Source organism: Photinus pyralis, unplaced genomic scaffold (assembly GCF_008802855.1).
Source record: "Photinus pyralis isolate 1611_PpyrPB1 unplaced genomic scaffold, Ppyr1.3 Ppyr1.4_LG6, whole genome shotgun sequence".
NCBI lineage: Eukaryota > Metazoa > Arthropoda > Insecta > Coleoptera > Lampyridae > Photinus > Photinus pyralis.
This window is the reverse complement of record NW_022170663.1, coordinates 14,654,879-14,672,349: the sequence shown is the minus strand read 5'-3', so window position 1 is coordinate 14,672,349 and position 17,471 is coordinate 14,654,879. Positions and strand designations below refer to the sequence as shown.

Here is a 17,471-nt window from a genome sequence, read left to right as displayed (position 1 = left end):
GTTTATACACTGCCTTTTTTTTTGCCCCGAAAAAAAAATTGTCTCAGATCGACCCGGAAAAAAATTTTCTTATAGAATGTGGCCTGTAGAACCCATAATTTCAAACAGTTCCAAGATTGGGCTACTAGTTCAAAAGTTACAGCCCTTTGAATTTTTTTTCGAAATTGGTTTCTAGTCTATAACTTTTGATTGAGAGGTCTGATCGAAAAAGTACGAATTGATTTGCGTAGAGCACCCAAATTAATAAGAAAAAGTGTTTTCCCGAAAAATTTTGGTGCAGTCGATTTTTGGTAAAAAAGGAAGGTTACACACTGCCTTTTTTTGAGGCTCGAAAAAAAAAAATTTTCTTATAGAATGTGACCAAAAAAATTTTCTATAGAATGTGGCCTGTAGAATCCATAATTTCAAACAGTTCCAAGATTGGGCTACTAGTTCAAAAGTTACAGCCCTTTGAATTTTTTTTCGAAATTGGTTTCTAGTCTATAACTTTTGATTGAGAAGTCTGATCGAAAAAGTACGAATTGATTTGGATTCTACGCACCCAAATTAATAAGAAAAAGTGTTTTCCCGAGAAATTTTGGTGTAGTCGATTTTTGGTAAAAAAGGAAGGTTATACACTGCCTTTTTTTGAGCCCCGAAAAAAAATTGTCTCAGATCGACCCGGAAAAAAATTTTCTTATAGAATGTGGCCTGTAGAATCCATAATTTCAAACAGTTCCAAGATTGGGCTACTAGTTCAAAAGTTACAGCCCTTTGAATTTTTTTCGAAATTGGTTTCTAGTCTATAACTTTTGATTGAGAAGTCTGATCGAAAAAGTACGAATTGATTTGGATTCTACGCACCAAAATTAATAAGAAAAAGTGTTTTCCCGAGAAATTTTGGTGTAGTTGAATTTTGGTAAAAAAGGAAGGTTATACACAGGGGCGGACTGGGTACTTACGGGCCATTAAAGTATTAGTGTAGTAATGAAGGTGGCGGGGGGGGGGGAGCTCTGAGGTGCACCACAAAAACATTTTAAAGTACTTTAAATTGCAGCTGTATTTCAGCACTTTCAAAATACTACGACAAAAAATGATAAATTCATTGTAGAACACTTCAATTAAAACAGAATTTTTTAACAACCTAACATCAACCCCAATTAGAGAAACGTGTTAATAATTTATTAATAGTGCAAGAAACTAAATACAGCACATACTTATAAATTGCCAACGGGCCATTATGATCTACAGGCTAGGTGGCAATCGCCACCCGACCCCCCGTGCCAGTCCGCCCCTGCTTATTTCAGTTCCTTTTACCTTTGCACTTTGGTAGATGCACAGTTTTTTCATGCATCAATTGTTTTCTCCACATTTTTTAGAACCTTTATTGTTTATGATTCTTAGATCTTCTAAAGAGAATCTTCTTTCTTGTTGCAATTTTTTGGAGTCGTTGGAATCGCCTTAAAATTTTTTAAATCAGAACTTCTTAGGGTCATCTCAGGATTTTATATAATCCTGGAGTCTTCCTGTAATCTTCTTGGAATATTAAGAAGCTCTGAGAGTCATAAATTAACATAAACTTCTAGAACTAGCTGTCAGACTACGAAATTTTTTTTAAAATCATGTTGAGGACCTCTTAGAATCTTATTAGATTCTCCTTACCACTATTAGAGGAGTCCCTTTTATTTAATTTTTTAAAAATTTTCTTGAATCCCCCTGAAGATCGCCTTTTTGCTACCCCTAGGATAAAGATGGTCAGCTTATCATAGGAATTTTCGTGATTTTTTGTATGCACTTTAACGTTTAACCAGTGTTCCAATGAGACTGAAATTTTCACAATTTATTTTGATTATTTAATAAAGTAGGGAGTTCTCCAAGAATCTTGTCTCCAAGATTCCCTTCGAATCGTCTGGGAATTTTTTTAGAATCTTTTTGTACTTTTCTTCAAACCATTCTTTTAAGATCAAGTAGAATATCTTCAGGGCTACAACATTTTTCCTAAAATTCTATTAAGGTACAAGTTCTTCTGAGAAACGTCTAGGATCTTATGAAAATCTTTTTAAAATCTCTTTGGAATCCCCACTAAGTTTGGAAGTTTCGGGACTTTTCAGACTTTTAGACCATCCATGAAACATTAGAACCTATGGAACCTTACTAAAACCACCTTCTTACAACCTTCTTGGAATCTTCTGGTTTTGGTTCCGGTTGATATTGTAAACTGTTGCAGGCAGTCACAGCAGAGGTTTACATGCAGGATCCAGAAAAAAAATCATTCTTTGGAAAAAAATGGCAGAACACACACAAACACAAGAAAAAAATTAACTACGACAATAAAATGCAACAGAACAATACCAAATGTCAAATTGTACAACAAAAATCAAATGCAGTTAAACAAATTAATAAAAATAAACACAAGAGACATAAAAAACAAGATAAAATTAGTACAAAATGTACATGCAAAAACATCAAAAGGGGCATGGTTCTGCTCCAGCATGGGTTGCATTAATTTAACACGAAAAATTCATGTGAAAATGCCAACAGCATTTGTGCTACTGTCGATTATTACAAACTCAACCACATTAAACAGAAGAGAAGTTAATTAGAGAACCCCCTTTCTCGCATTGCTTACGCACCGTTAAAAAGCGGGACCGAGAGAGAGAACCATATACAGTGAAGAATCTGTATGAGGCACTCACTCCACGATTAGTCAAACATACAGCAACATCACACTGACACTCTACTCCTACATGAATACATAAATACTTAATAAAGTAATAAAAAGGCATAACCGCCTATACAGTGTAACAAACAGACATGATTCAGTAATGTTACTCAAAACAAAAGCTTGGATACATATAATTTTCGATATGCCCATATTGCGTTTTCTGGACGTTTTGAAGCACACAGACTCCAAAAAAGTCATTTTTAGTTTGACGTCTGTGTGTGAGGGTGGGTGGGTGTGTATGTGGTTCGTTTTTTGTAAACACGATAATTAAAATCCCCTGAACCGATTTGGACGAAATTTGGGGTGCATATAGGGTGGTATGGGGAATCGAAAATTTCCTATTTTGGTTTTGATCCGTAACCATCTTCATGGTAGTTAAGGATGGCAAAAGTTTAAAAGAGCCATAACGGCTTGAACAAATTTTTTTAAATTTTTTTGGCATAGACTGGTCAAAATCGCTTAAAACAGTTCATTACAATTTTGTTGTGAGTTCCTTTATTTTTTAGTTTTGAATTAAAAAGCTAAAAGTTAAAAGTTAAACATTTATTTTATTTTTTTAAATTTGCATTTTTCTCTAAAAGTAAGCATCAGAGTGAAAAATGTTAATTACAAAAAAAAGATGTGTCTTGATGAGATCTACAAAAAAGGGTTCTACATTTTTTACGCTAGAGGGCATTTTCTGAATATTATACTATTACCAAAGATAATTGTAATGACTATTAAAAGTAGTCGGAAAGTCAAGTCAGGAGTTTACCTGACAACTAGTTTTTTAAACAAAAGGAAACATACAAAAATCCTATGACGTGGAAGAGCGTTGGACGACGGGACTGTAGACACGGCGTATAATAAATTAAATTAATTTGCTCCTTGCTTCTTTGGAACTTCTGAGGAACTAGTGGATCTCCTGGTCCTTCTTCGTAGGAAGTTCTTGGTTTCAGTTCGAGTCGTATGTCTTCTATTATCATCTCTTTGTACTTCTTGATTTATTGAAGTTGACTTTACGTTCGGTCTTTCGTCTTGATTAGCTAATTCAATCTGCTCTAAAACGTTCGTTAACTTCGTTATTGTATCGATTCCTCATTAAGCCTATTAAAATATTCACCTCTCTTGGGAAGTGACGAGATCTTGCAGATACCAAACATGATCGCTATACCGTCCAAATTTTGCTTGGTACCGGCGTGGTATGGCAAGTCGCAGTCGAATCTTCCTTTGTACTTCTTTGGACCAGTATAACAAAGACGGAACATCAAAATTACAGAAATACACCTTTTCCAAAAACTCTTAAAATAAAGGGTGTTTCCATAAAAAGTGTCCAATTTGGATCACTCTGTACACTCGTTCTAGATTAGGGGCAAACTTAAGGATTCAGATCTGCATAATAGAGCTAACTCGTGTAAAAAATTGTTAGTAAGGTACTTATTTATCCTTATCCCTCTTCCTTTTGTTTATCGGTCCTTATTATTTTATAATATCATTATATTAGATTGGTATTTCTACTGCATTTTTAATTAAGAACTAATTAAAACGTTATTTTATAACGGAAATGGACACTATTGATAATTTTTACTAATTTCTGCTCGCCAGCTCCACATTTTGCATATTTTTATGACCCGCATAATGCTTTTTAGAGGTACCCCTGCAGAACGTCACTATTCCGATATTTACCTTACGAATTAGGAAAACTGCAAGAAAACCTAAATTCGTAGTCGCCGGCAGAAGGCTCGGAACCGATCTAAGGAAATTCCCGTCTTTGTCACAGATGAACAATTTAAAGTAAATAAGTGAAAACATGAAATTTTCTTACTTGGTTCTCTCCTCTTTCGTCGTGATCTGACTTATCAAAATAATTAAACCTCATTTTTTTTTCTTAATTGGGTAGTTCCTGCCCATGCCTCCCGATATCGAAATCTGATTATACAAATAAAATTAAGTAATTTCACGATATATCTCATATGGTGATTGGTCGTAATGGCTACGGTTTTCGTAATTTTGCTTTTAGCATTTACAACAGTGGACGGAGCCTACTTGGGAGAAAAATTCGCTGTTCTTTCATCACCAACTCTATTTTCGAAAGCAATTGAACGGTATTTGTCCCAAAAACCCCCGCTGATATACGACTGTCGTGTTCAATTGACACACTACGTATCTAGTCTTCGAAAAGAATGGCGTTGGGCATTAAATAGTAAGTTTTTCTTTGATTCAGTATAATATTTTACGACGGCTTCAGTGTATGACGCTACCGGAAAGCTTCCGCCTGGAGTACTTAAGGGCAATTTCTTCCAATTCGGTGCGTTTGATCAATGTATCGAAATTGAGGATGTTGGCAATGATACTAAAAGCCTTACGGGAAAGTATTGCCTTGGATCCCTTTCCATACCTAATGAATATGTGAGTATTACCGAAAATCCAAAACCTATGCATAAATACGTCAGCATATTGTAAGTAAGTAAGATCATTTTACAAGCATAAGTGGTTGTAATTAACATATTATGCGTATCAATAATCAAGAAAGATATACACGTCGATATATACCGGACAGCACACATTTCCAGAGTGGTAAATTTCGAAATCAGTTCCTAACGGACGATTACCTCCTTGCCGAGTTTTTGGGAATATTGGATTGTATTCGATCCGATTAGTTAGTGGACCATTATTATTTAATTTAAAAAAAAAACGTCAACGGTGACAATTCCCGTGCAGCTACTAGGGCCTAGTTTTTTTTTATATAGCATTAGACTACGTCTATTTGCCACAGAACTATTATTGAATAGCGCGGATTGATGTTAAATTTCTATTTTGGATCTAACTAAAAATTGTATTAAAATATCGTACACTTCTTTATATGAAAAAGATAAAAGAGTAGGAACACTAATGGGGAGAGGAATATTAATATCAATTACCTAGCTCTTGATATAGAAGAGAGGTGGGATCTGCATTTAACTTACAATTTAAGATTATATGGTTTAGATCCCCAATACTTTCATTATCACAAGTATACAAAGGGGGGAATCAATTATACCAATCCTATGAAGACGAGCTCGAAAACGGCCACGATTGAGTTTTAAACATGTTATAAAAATGGAATGAGTTTTCTTATAATTGAAGCTAAAGTGTGGAATGGTTTTTGGTAAGGACGAGTGAATACCTACTGAAATACTGACTTTTAGAGTTATTTGCAATTTCTTTATAAAGAGACTTCCAAGAGTCTTTGGTATTACTTTTGAAAACATTAACTAAATCTTTAAAATCGCAGACCTGTGTTATCTATTCCAGATTGCAAACATTTTTAGCAGCTCTATCCACTACTTCATTTCCTGTAACTCCGCAATGTGTCTTGGTCCAGATCAGGTCAATTGTTTTACTATCTTTGTTTAAATCAATAATAAGTTTTTTAATATTTAATAATAACGAATTTTTGGGATGATTTGTGGAAGGCGAATTAATAGCTTATAATACCGATCTCGAATCTGAGATATATATATATATATATATTTCACACGTATTAGTAATACACCAGTTCAGAGCTTTATTAATGGCAAAAGCTTAGGCAGTAAAGATAGAGCAAAATTCCGATATTCAGTAACTTTCAATATAATTTATGTTTACAACCAAAAAAGCGGAGCCAGTGCCTCAGTCATTCTTTGACCTATCTGTGTATATTGTGGTCAGGTTTTCTCCAAGATTAGTAAGTACAGATTTAAGCATGATGATATTAGTTAGAACAGGGTTATCAGAATAATTAGGGAATATGGTGGTTGGTGTGTCTATAACGACTTCCAAATTGAATTCATATAAAGGGAGTTTAGCGTGCTGTAATATTTGGTTATGGTACGGGTTTGTATCAATAAGAGAGTTTGCTAACGGAGCAGAATTTTTAATTCTCCACTCCATTACGGGTTTGTCAAATTTTCGTTACAAACTAGGTATATTTTATTGACCATAGATGCATTAAAAGTCCTGTATTTAATTAAATATTTGTTAGCTAAGTACTGCCTACGTAGATATAGAGGCGGTTCCTGTGCTTCTGCTAATACTGCTTGATTTGGTGAAGACATCATGGCGCCTAGACATATTTTTAAGGCTTTGTATTGTATCCGATCCACAGTTAATAAATTAGAATTTGAGGCTGAACCGTAGGTATATAGTACCTACACCCACAATCCAGTATGGAGCGAATATACGACCTATAAAACATCAGGGAAGTATGCTGATCTGCGCCCCAAGATTTTTTTGACGCAAAACGAAGAATATTAAATCCTTTGTCGCATCTTTGCTTAATCTACTTTATATGACTGCTCCATAGTAGTTTCTTATCGATAATTATACCTAGGTACCTATTTATATTCGTCGACTATAGGGAAAGTATAATAGTCCAGGAAACGAAACTTAGAATAGTGTCAATTTACTCTACACTTCAAAATCTATATTATGTCGATGGGCGCTCTTTCTTTTTTAGGGGTGAAAACTACCCCTTTTTGCCAAACCCATAAAACTATACATATTAAAGCTTAAGGTGAGTAAAATTTGGTTCAGATGAGTTGAGTAATGATTATTAGAGGCTTTGGAACATTCTTTCAGAATATTTCTACCCTTAAAAATTAACCCTTACTGCGGTTTAATAAAAAAAAGTGTTTACCCTCAAAAAGTGAATAATTTATTATTGACGACAATTGTTCACTGTGCATTTCGGAAAAAGTATGGTGTTCGACCTCCTGATAGATGGGATATCAAACGTTGATTGATTTCAAAGAGAAAGGGTGTTTATATATTTGTGCAAAGGTAAAAGTTCCGGGCAGTCTCGCACGTATCTACATTATAGCTCAGTGGTAGAGCGTTGGGGTATAAATCCGGAGGTGGGGTGTTCGGACCTGGTTTGAGGTGAATTTTTCATCTGTGGCAGAGATGGGATTTTCCTTAGATCAGTTTCGAGCATTCTGCCGGCTACTCCGAATTAGGTTTTCCTGCAGTTTTCCTAATTCGTAAGGTAAATACCGGAGTAGTATAGAACAACTTAAGACCTTCTGCAGGGGCACCTCTAAAAAGCATTATGCGAGTCACTTTGTAATTGGGCGCAAGCCTGTTGAGGGCATAGAACAAGAGGGACAATAAATAAAAATAAAAAATAATCTTATGGATATCTCTCGAGGGGGATCATATTCAACACCTGTGAACCTATTTTCTAGTGGAAAAAAACTTACTCTTCATTTTGATATAACCCATGGTTCTATTTTATTTCTTTCATTATCAGATTTCAAAGTGGTGATATTCTTTTTGAATTGCATTACATAGTGTGCGGGTGTATGGAATGGATGTAAGTGTGTATGTAAGTTTCTAATGTGTAGTACACGAAATATAATTATGTAGATCGTCATGCTCCGATTTGTGCTTGCAGAATTTTTCGAATAAAATTGTGATTCGTTTATTTTTAATCATAACTTTTTTATTTTTTATGATAGAAAGTGCATTAAAAACCATTTTGTAGGTTTTTACAAGAGCTACAAGGCTATTTACATCAAATCCCTTTAAAACTCTTAGTTTTAAAATGGGGTGAGCTTAAAGAATTAAAACAAAGTAGTGCTCGCATATAAATACACGTTTTAAACGACTATATCTCACTTAATATTTTGTCTTACAGAAAATTTGGATTTAAAAAAGCTACAATTGGAAGTTCTAGCATTTTTTACGTATCTCCAGTTATTTTGTAGTTATTTTGAAGAGAAGGACGTTATTCACTTTTAACTTCAATTATTTCAAAATTAAGTCTTCTAAACTGGTCCCACTTCTAGAATGTATTAATAATACGTAATTAGAGAAAACTGGAAAAGGGGAAGGACTCATTTTAATGAGGGTGGTAATTAGGGGGTTGCTTGCGCTGATTTTTCGCTGAAAAAAGTACGGATCTACCTTATTTTCAACGTAACTCACTTAACTTTTATGTTAAGGTTTGTTTTTTAAAAAAAAGAAGAAAGGTTTTTTTAAATACTTTAAAGAATATTCTACAAGTTTTTCTCGAAAAATGCATAGTTTTGCCATTATTTGACTGTGAAACTCTCTAATTTAGCGTTTGACGAACAAGAGCTAACCTTTAAGTAGCCACAAATCGGTTCGTATTGGTCATACAGCAATTATTTAAAAAACCATTTTCTTTGTTTTTTTTTAAAACCTACGATTTTGTTCTCCACGGTTTTTAAGTAAAATGCATACTTTTCGAGTTTTTCGCGAATAACCAATTAAAAACATTGATCTTTTCTATGAAAAACTCATACCTTCGATCGCGAATAACTGGAGAAGTATTAACTTTATAAAAAAATGTATACAACACTTTTTGCTTAGAATTAATCTTCTATCTATTTCTGTCTAAAAATTACAATAAAAAATTACCACCCCTGAAGTGGGGTGGCAACCACCCCCACGAGGAAAGCGCCCTTTGGAATGATATACATTTTGATCCTTAGGCTATTCCCTGCCTACTGTCAAAATTTCAAGTTAATCGATTCATTTTGAAAACATTGCCAGGGCAAAACCTTCATTTCGTGGACTATAATCACTCTTATGGAAACTTTTCCAGCAGTTAGCAGCCTATGTCTTGTTAGACACATAGCTGTTTTTACTATACTAAATCCCTAAATACTAAATCCCATTTCGTTGATCCAGTCTTCCAAGCAATTAAACATACGTTTCAAGTCAATTAAACAGCTATCATATACGAATCGTGGGTGGTATATAAACATCGGCGTACTGAACAATTTTGGTATTGTCGTCCACCAAACCATGCAGATCTGCAGCATAAATATTAAAGAGGAGTGGGCTCAATATTGAGCCTTGTGGGAGACCGTTATAGAGAATTCTAGGACCGTGTAGTACATTATTATGATCACGCAAAAGTATTTTTCTATTTACAAAAAGATTGAGAGTATATATTTATGCATGCTTTCCTATTGATACCTAATCCTACCATTTTTAAGTATAGGATATCCAAATCAACCACATCATATGCCCCTTTTAAGTCAATAAAAAAAAACACAACATATACTTGTTTCTTGAAAAACAAAGTTGTGCATCTGTAATTAAGTGGTTCAAAGCATCAATTGTGCCGCGTAGCACAACTGTAAATGAAGAGTAAATAGACCTTAGCAACTATCAATTGACGAAAACCCGAAGAAGCGCCCTGCCCGGAGTTTAGGTGGCCCAGGGGGCCGAGATCTCGATGGAACAGACAGACAGACGACGGAAAATCGAGCACATAAGCGTGTAAGTACCTCAACTTCGGTGTGTTGTGCTAAAAAGTCACAGTGCCGGGTAGCATGTTGCCGTAATCCCTGGTACGTTGTCGATGAAACCTAAATAACGATCCCCAAAACTTCTAAAATCTTAAAAAGTTGTCAAAAAATCCCTAGACCTAGCCTATTCGACCTATGAAATCCTAAACCTAATAAAATAAGATAAAAATTGAATTATGTACACTTCATTTCACTTCTCTTGACTTGACCTAATGAAGAAAAAGTAAAACTGACAGAGAAGTCGAGAATGATAGGGCACGTGGTCAGACACGGAGGATTAGTACAGCTAGCTATAGAAGGTAGGTTAGAGGGCAAGAGGGGGCTAGGACACCAGAGGCTTAGGTACATAGATCAAATAGTTAGGGAGGTAGGCAAAGACAGTTACGTATAAATGAAAAGGCTAGTACAGAGTAGGAAAGCGTCTACGTCCAACCAATGCTAGGTTTGTAGACTTCGAGAAGAATAAGAACCTTACTAAAATGTTGTAATCATAATTCATGCCAAGAATGTACGTTACTTAAAACTTTTTACGCGAAAATCCAATATACAACATCCAAGAGTTTTTAGATAACGACCTCAAGACTTTAACGGTTTAAGTTATTTTTTGTTGTTTGTATTTTTTAATTATTTGTTTTCTAAATGAATTTTCATGTTATTTATGTAATATTGTTCTATATGTTTATGTTTTATACGATTTTCGGACGAGTGTAAGCATTTCTTCAATGTATTAACACAATAAAGTACTTACTTACTTACTATGTCTCTTGCAGATCAGGCAGCTCGAATCTTTGCCGTCCGATATGGAAGTACCAAGTGAAATGAAATTCTCAGTTTGCTTTCCAAATTCATGCTCTGGTAGCGACATTGCGAAGCTAGCAAAGGGAATAGGACTTAATTTAACAGTTCACGAAGCGGACTGCCAAACCAAAGCAACACAACCCAAAATTACCCCTGGAGGATACACTACTCTGTAAATAAACACATTGTACTAGACATAATGCTCCCTAACCTTCCGGTATAGGGCGCTGTTGGTCCTCATCCTAATACTCATCATACTTTCGACTACCTACGAATTGACCTGTGCAGGTAAATACGTCGTATGGAGACAAGATTGGCAGTTACTTTAGAAATATTTTAGGGAAGCAACATTGGGCGTTAAAATCGTTTTCACTTCGTACCAACGGTAAACTCATTTTCGATGTTGTCGGTTCAGACCACAACAAGATCACTACGTGTTTCTATGGATTACGGGTACTAGCTATGTTAGACGTGATCATGATCCACGTATACTGTTTGCGATTTATGACCCCGATTATGAATAGCTACAGTACATACTATGTATGTATCTTTTCGTTGTTAATGCCAGATTTGACACGATCCGTTTCAGTGGGAGCATGACTTACAGGGCATCGTAATAATACATTCAAGATTGGCTATGGAAATATTTTTCTTCATCAGCGGGTATTTGGCTCTGTGTAATTTTTGGCAAAAGGCGTCAAGAGGTAATAAATTTAACATTTGCGCTCATTACATCGGAAGATATTTAAGGTGGGTACATATAAGATCATACTATAGTAAACAAACTATTGTAGGCTTACACCGTCTGTTGTCGTTATTTTATTAATTCAATTAACGTGGTTTAAAAATGTCGGTTCTGGTCCACTTTGGAATCAGGTAGATGGCATGGTTGCGCCGTGTGTATCCAATTGGTGGGCGTACCTACTGTACATTCAAAATTGGATGCCCGAAATGGTGAGAAATAAACGCTAACTTAGGGAACTTGTGTTGTCTAATTTGAAAAACCTCTCAGCCCTTCTTTGATAACTGCTTCGACATAAATAAACCTTTGTTCTAGATTGTGCTAGGTTTGCGCTACGACCTGCCACCTAAATGAAAACATGCTCCAAATTTGTAAAAAAAAAAGATTGACGTTGTTACGGAGTGTGTGCTATACTACGGGGAGGGTACCTATCCAAAAGTTTCCAGAATGACGCTGCTGAGCGCGCAGTTTGCGTAGTACGTGATTCTGTCGCTAGTGGTCTGTTCGGTCACGCCTTCTCAGTCGGTGTACCAAGCGGCTTTGATGTGGAAGGTTGCGTCTACCCGTAGAGAATTTTCTTGAAAGAGTTATTTTGTCCAGCCGTCGTAAATTTTCAAATTATCAAAAGGTTGCGCAACAGTGGGAGGTGAAAAAGGCCCCAAACGTGGCGGGCTGGTGATATATTTTTGCACCTCGACAATCTTTCAGCTCTCACCGCAATCTCGGAAGAAATACACAGTTACCTCGTTTAAAAACGATTGGGTGTTACGATGAACTTCGGTAGTTCGCACTTTTAAAATTAAACGCCTGCAACGCGAACTCTTCAATCACCATCCCAAAATTGTTCCGCATTGGGGACGCCGTCTTCAGTTTTTTGCACCACTTCTCCCAATGGTAATTGATCCGGTCTAAACCGCAAGACTGCTCCACTCTGGAGATCCAGCGGTTAATGGAAGCCTCCTCGCCATCTGGATGAAATGGCTCCACCAAACTCCACATCTGCCCGGACATCTTCTTGGGTGCACACGTCTTGTTGGTGTCCTTCACGTCCGTTGCCACACTTGACCCCTTCCACTGCGCCGCCCGCGTTCTATGCGTAGTTCGTCCCACGCACGCCTTTTTTAATGCTCGCAGCATTTCGTCAGCGAACCGATGGTCTAACACCTGACGCTCCGCTTCCTCGGCCAATCGCCCACGGCCGGCGCGTCCAGAATCTGCACTTGGAAGTGATAACCCGTACGCACGGCTATAGTCCAGGCTCTAAAATAATTTATTTTCCAAAAATAGTAGATTACATACCGAGCTGGGAGGTGGTTCATTACCTACCCCGAGGGCTTAAGGTACCTCACCGACGCGCGAAGCGCGGAGGTGAGGTATAAGCGCGAGGGGTTGGTTATGAACCACTGACCAGCGAGGTTTGTATACTATTTTACTCACAATCGATCATTTAAGGTAAAGTATATAATTCAACAAGGTGTTACTTTAACTGTCAATAATAGTGACACCGCCAATGTAACCATTAATGTTTACAACAATAGCAAATAGTTCGTTCTTCTTCGTAATTTGCTATTGTTGTAAACATTAATGGTTACATTGGCGGTGTCACTATTAGTATAAGTTTCATATAAGGATAATATGAATAGCATTTGCAGGTAAGGAAAGTGACAGATGCTAGCCGGGAAAGTGACAGCTAGCCGGGAAAGTTACTTTCCCGGCTAAGGTGAGTAATGAGTCGCTTCGCAACCGCTATGAAGGTTAGGAATTCAGATAATACTAACCGATTGTGAGTAAAATTAGTTTCCGGGCGGGCAAAACCGGATTTGTCAGGCAGGGAAAAAATAATTAAAACAGCTGAATTTTTCCGCGGGTGAAGTCCCGGGGGTTGAAAGGGGTGGTAAATGGTGTTTTGCAAATTGTGGCAAAACTAGTAATTTTAGACAAAAAATGTTAAATGTCAAAGTTATAGAGATTAAAAAATGAGCAACTTTTGTATCTGCACTATTTTCACATAACCTCCAATTTTCCTAGAAAAACCGGAAAAACTGTTTTTTTCGTTTTTTATTCTTATTTTTGCGAAAAAGTCGTAGGAGTTTGAAATTTGGAGGGAACATAGCTTGTTTTATGATAAAAAAGGAGATAATTTTTTGGGCCCGTAAAGTTGAACCGTTTCCTAGATCTCACGATTTCTGAAAAACATCGCCTCCTTTTCAAGGGGATGAAAAATCTATTTTTTTTCATCGTACAGAGGTGTGCGGGGTAGCAAAATTTTCGTAACCACTTAGATTTTAATAATCAAAAATAAAAATATTATTCCAATAGAAAAATTTTAAGAAAAGCGGCAAAAAGGGGGGGAACAGTTTTAAGATATACCGTTTTTGACAGTACCTAGGTAAATAGGCTTTTTTGCATGGATCCGCGCTAATAAAAAGTTTTTGAAATCTGTCTTTCCTCTCCTCTTTAATGTTGCTAAAATATTTTCTTTTGTTTCCCAGTGCCCCAACTGCTTAAATTAAAACATCTTTATTATTTCGTTTTTCTGCGCATTTTTACCACAATAAAAGCAATTCGAAGTAAAATCGAATTCTTTTGCTTCCTGAACAATTTGTTTTTGTTCACTAACTCTTCTTCCGTCCTGTTTTACAGCTGATGGGATTAAGCTGATCCTGTTTATCGTTAATTTACAGGAATTATGAATAAAATCCTCATAAAGTTGATTCCAGGTTTTACATCTCAAATCATAAGCTTTGAGACATAAAGAAATCGTTCAGGAATCACGAATAGGATAATCCCATTTTATTTCGAATTGCTTTTATTGCGGTAAAAATGCAGAAAAAAGGAATAATAAAGATAACAAAAGAGAATATTTAAGCGAACATTAAAGAGAAGCAAGAAGATAGATTTCGAAAAAATCTTTATTAACATCCAACACATGTTGATTTATCATGTCATAAACCGTGTATAGGTATCATAAAACTGTTTTTACAGTTTTTGGCGATTTTCTCGAATTTTTGCTATAGGAAATTTTTATTTTTGTTTATTAAAATATAAGTCTTCCCGAAAATTTTGCTACCCCGCGCACCTCTTTACGATGAAAAAAAAATAGATTTTTCATCTCCTTGAAAAAAAGGTGTTTTTTTTCAGAAATCGTGAGATCTTGGAAACGGTTCGACTTTACGGGACCAAAAAATTATTTTCTTTTTTATCATAAAACAAGCTATGTTTCCTCCAAATTTCAAACCCCTACGACTTTTTTCGCAAAAATAAGAATAAAAACGAGAACAACAGTTTTTCGGGTTTTTCTAGGAAAATTGGAGGTTATGTGAAAATAGTGCAGATACAAAAGTTGCTCATTTTTGTAATCTACATAACTTTTACATTTAACATTTTCGTCAAAATTAATAGTTTTGCCACAATTTACACCACTTTCCACCCCTTACAACCCTCGTGATTTCACCCGCCGAAAAATTCAGCTGTTTTAATTATTTTTCCCAATTTCTATTTATTTGACCTGCCTGAAAAAACCCTGTTTCGCCCGGTTACTAATTTTTTTTTTTAAATATTATATGTACTACTATGGAGTGATCGATATAGTGTGATACTATTTCAAAAATATTCACCGTCAACAACCCTCATTTTAGTTTTTCCTTTACTGTAGGTACCCAAACCGTCAATGATTAATCGCCTTTACCAATTTTATTAATTGCTAATAAATTGTACGATGCTTCGTTACAGTGTTTAGGCTGTTCACACCCTTTTAGTAGCACTTTATGGGCACATTCAGTTTTTTTTAATTACTGGTGGTGGAAACAATCTTCGGTACACCTTGTATATATTTTATGGTAAGGTGATTAACGTAAATTATCTGCAAGCTCATAAACGTCCAAACCGAATCATATAGAGTTGCCCATTATATGTATGCAATTTTAGTGCCTGCCAGGAACATGGTACCTCTCCATCGACTTTCAGTTGTTTATCCTTTCACCGATTTTGCTGATACCACTGAAACGTTGGCCGAAACGAACACTGATTGCTGCGATTTGCTTAACGGTACTATCATGCCTAAGTACATTTCTTCTTGCTTGGACAATGAAAATACATGTGCACCTTTGGAAATTGTAAGTTTTCGATTGATCCGCGTGCACCGAAGTAACTAACCTTGTTTATTCTCATAGTACCTACAATTACAGCAAGTATGTTTATTATTTTACGCCAACATGGGCCACTACATGGCTATTTGGGTTTATATTCAGTTACATTATTTTCGTAAATAATAAGGAGAAGAAAGTTTCTGCGAAAAATAAGGTAGGTGGAAAAAATACGTGTACCTACTGTATAACTGAAGTAATTTGCAGCGGCTGAAACTAGTGTTATTAACGGCTTCAATAATTGTAATAATTGCTTCTCTGTTTGGAGCGTATCACATACACAATTCAGAGTACAACCGCTTGGAGCAATCTGTCTATATTGCTCTGATACGGCCAACTTTTTTATTGGCACTAGGATCTATAGTATATTGCTGCTATACCGGGCATGGAGGTAAGTCACGACATAAGAAAATCTTCCACTCCTAATTTAAATATTAAATTCAACTGCAAAGGGGGATTTTGTTCAGTTTAGAGTGGCCCTACAAGCAAATGTAAGCACGTAGGTTCCGGAAAAACCTTTGATGTTGCAATATGGGCCTCTAATGATCTTTCTTGCATGGGGACAGTGTAACATTGAGTCCCATTTGTCTTTATGTTTAGCCTGGATGTCGTATGAGGTTACTTACAGTAATCTAATGCTGTTCATTTCTGTCTTAGTCACTCTGTACTTGTGAAGATGTTCCCATGATTACTATTAGTCATAGAGTTATATAAAAATTTTGCCTTTAAATACCTTTTTATTCTATAGCAGATGTTAAATTTGAGATTGAATGAAACAAATCATTGCGCATTCGGGGACGTGGCGCACGAAATAAAATGAAGTTTAGAACAGAATATTGTATTTTTCCCATGAAAACTACGGGTTGGCCTAAGCTTTCTATTTTGCACGTTTAAATACCTATAGAATGTTGAGAATTTTTATAATAATTTCTATGGCTTCTGCTATAAAATAAAGTTTTGTATCGTCCCTTTATCGCCTTGTATAATAAATACCAACAAATATAACATTGAAATGATTTTAGGTATCGTCAACAGATTTTTATCCCACCCATTTTTTGAAGTAGTGTCAAGATTGTCGTACAACATGTATTTGTTCCACCCATTCGTAATCTACTACAGTACTCTATCTATTCGGGTAGCACCTTTTGTGACGAGCTACAGTTACTCAGTAAGCAGCAATAAAACAAAATCGTACAAATATAATACTTACCGATTTGCTCTTTAGGTTAGCGATTTTGCGGGCTGTGTGTTTCTTACATTCTTTTTATCTCTAGTGGCGTCTTTAACAGTTGAACTGCCTGCCCAACATTTTGTAAATGCTCTCATGAATTACACCAAACAGAAGAATGTATAATAAACGTGTTGTGCATTTTGGAATAATGCGCCCCGTTTATAATTATAACTGAATAAATCATAAACCTAATATGCTAATTGTTGTATACTTCTTTCTCTCCGTTTTAAATCTGCAAATGTATGTACTTGCAATATTAATTATTTTATTTTTCATTTGCCTTTTATATGCCAATTATATCCGTCACATGAAATATATAAAGCAGTCTGTGACGCCCGAGGGCATAATGAGAAGGCATAATGGATTGTCATCTCATCTCCTGCCAATATATTGATGGAGTTATACCTATGCAATAAAAAAAATGCTACTTGATTCGTATGAAGCAGTTTAATGATGGTCAAACAATAATCATTACATTTGTATATTAGTCTAGGCGATAGAGACTGTAAAATTGGCAAACTGGACATTTTGAGGTGGAAAAGAAAAAAATGGTGGAATATGTTCAGTTAGG

General features: G+C 35.7%; 1 protein-coding gene across 1 annotated transcript; it reads left to right on the top strand.

The window, feature by feature from the left end:
• The first annotated feature begins 4,674 nt into the window (after positions 1-4,674).
• Positions 4,675-17,100, top strand: LOC116174064 (nose resistant to fluoxetine protein 6-like). The gene is made up of 12 exons (XM_031491843.1): positions 4,675-4,886; positions 4,932-5,092; positions 10,755-10,954; positions 11,006-11,070; positions 11,123-11,322; positions 11,372-11,532; positions 11,577-11,736; positions 15,452-15,639; positions 15,697-15,826; positions 15,877-16,060; positions 16,692-16,837; positions 16,895-17,100. Coding segments are annotated over exons 1-12 (1,725 nt in total). The 5' UTR covers positions 4,675-4,885; the 3' UTR covers positions 17,024-17,100.
• The last annotated feature ends 371 nt before the right edge of the window (positions 17,101-17,471 follow it).

Excerpts from the sequence above, each read along its gene's own strand:
- LOC116174064 (XM_031491843.1), top strand. Across the intron at positions 10,955-11,005 it reads CCTGGAGGATACACTACTCT|GGCGCTGTTGGTCCTCATCC; the intron begins GTAAATAAACAC and ends CTTCCGGTATAG. Across the intron at positions 15,827-15,876 it reads AAGTTTCTGCGAAAAATAAG|CGGCTGAAACTAGTGTTATT; the intron begins GTAGGTGGAAAA and ends AGTAATTTGCAG.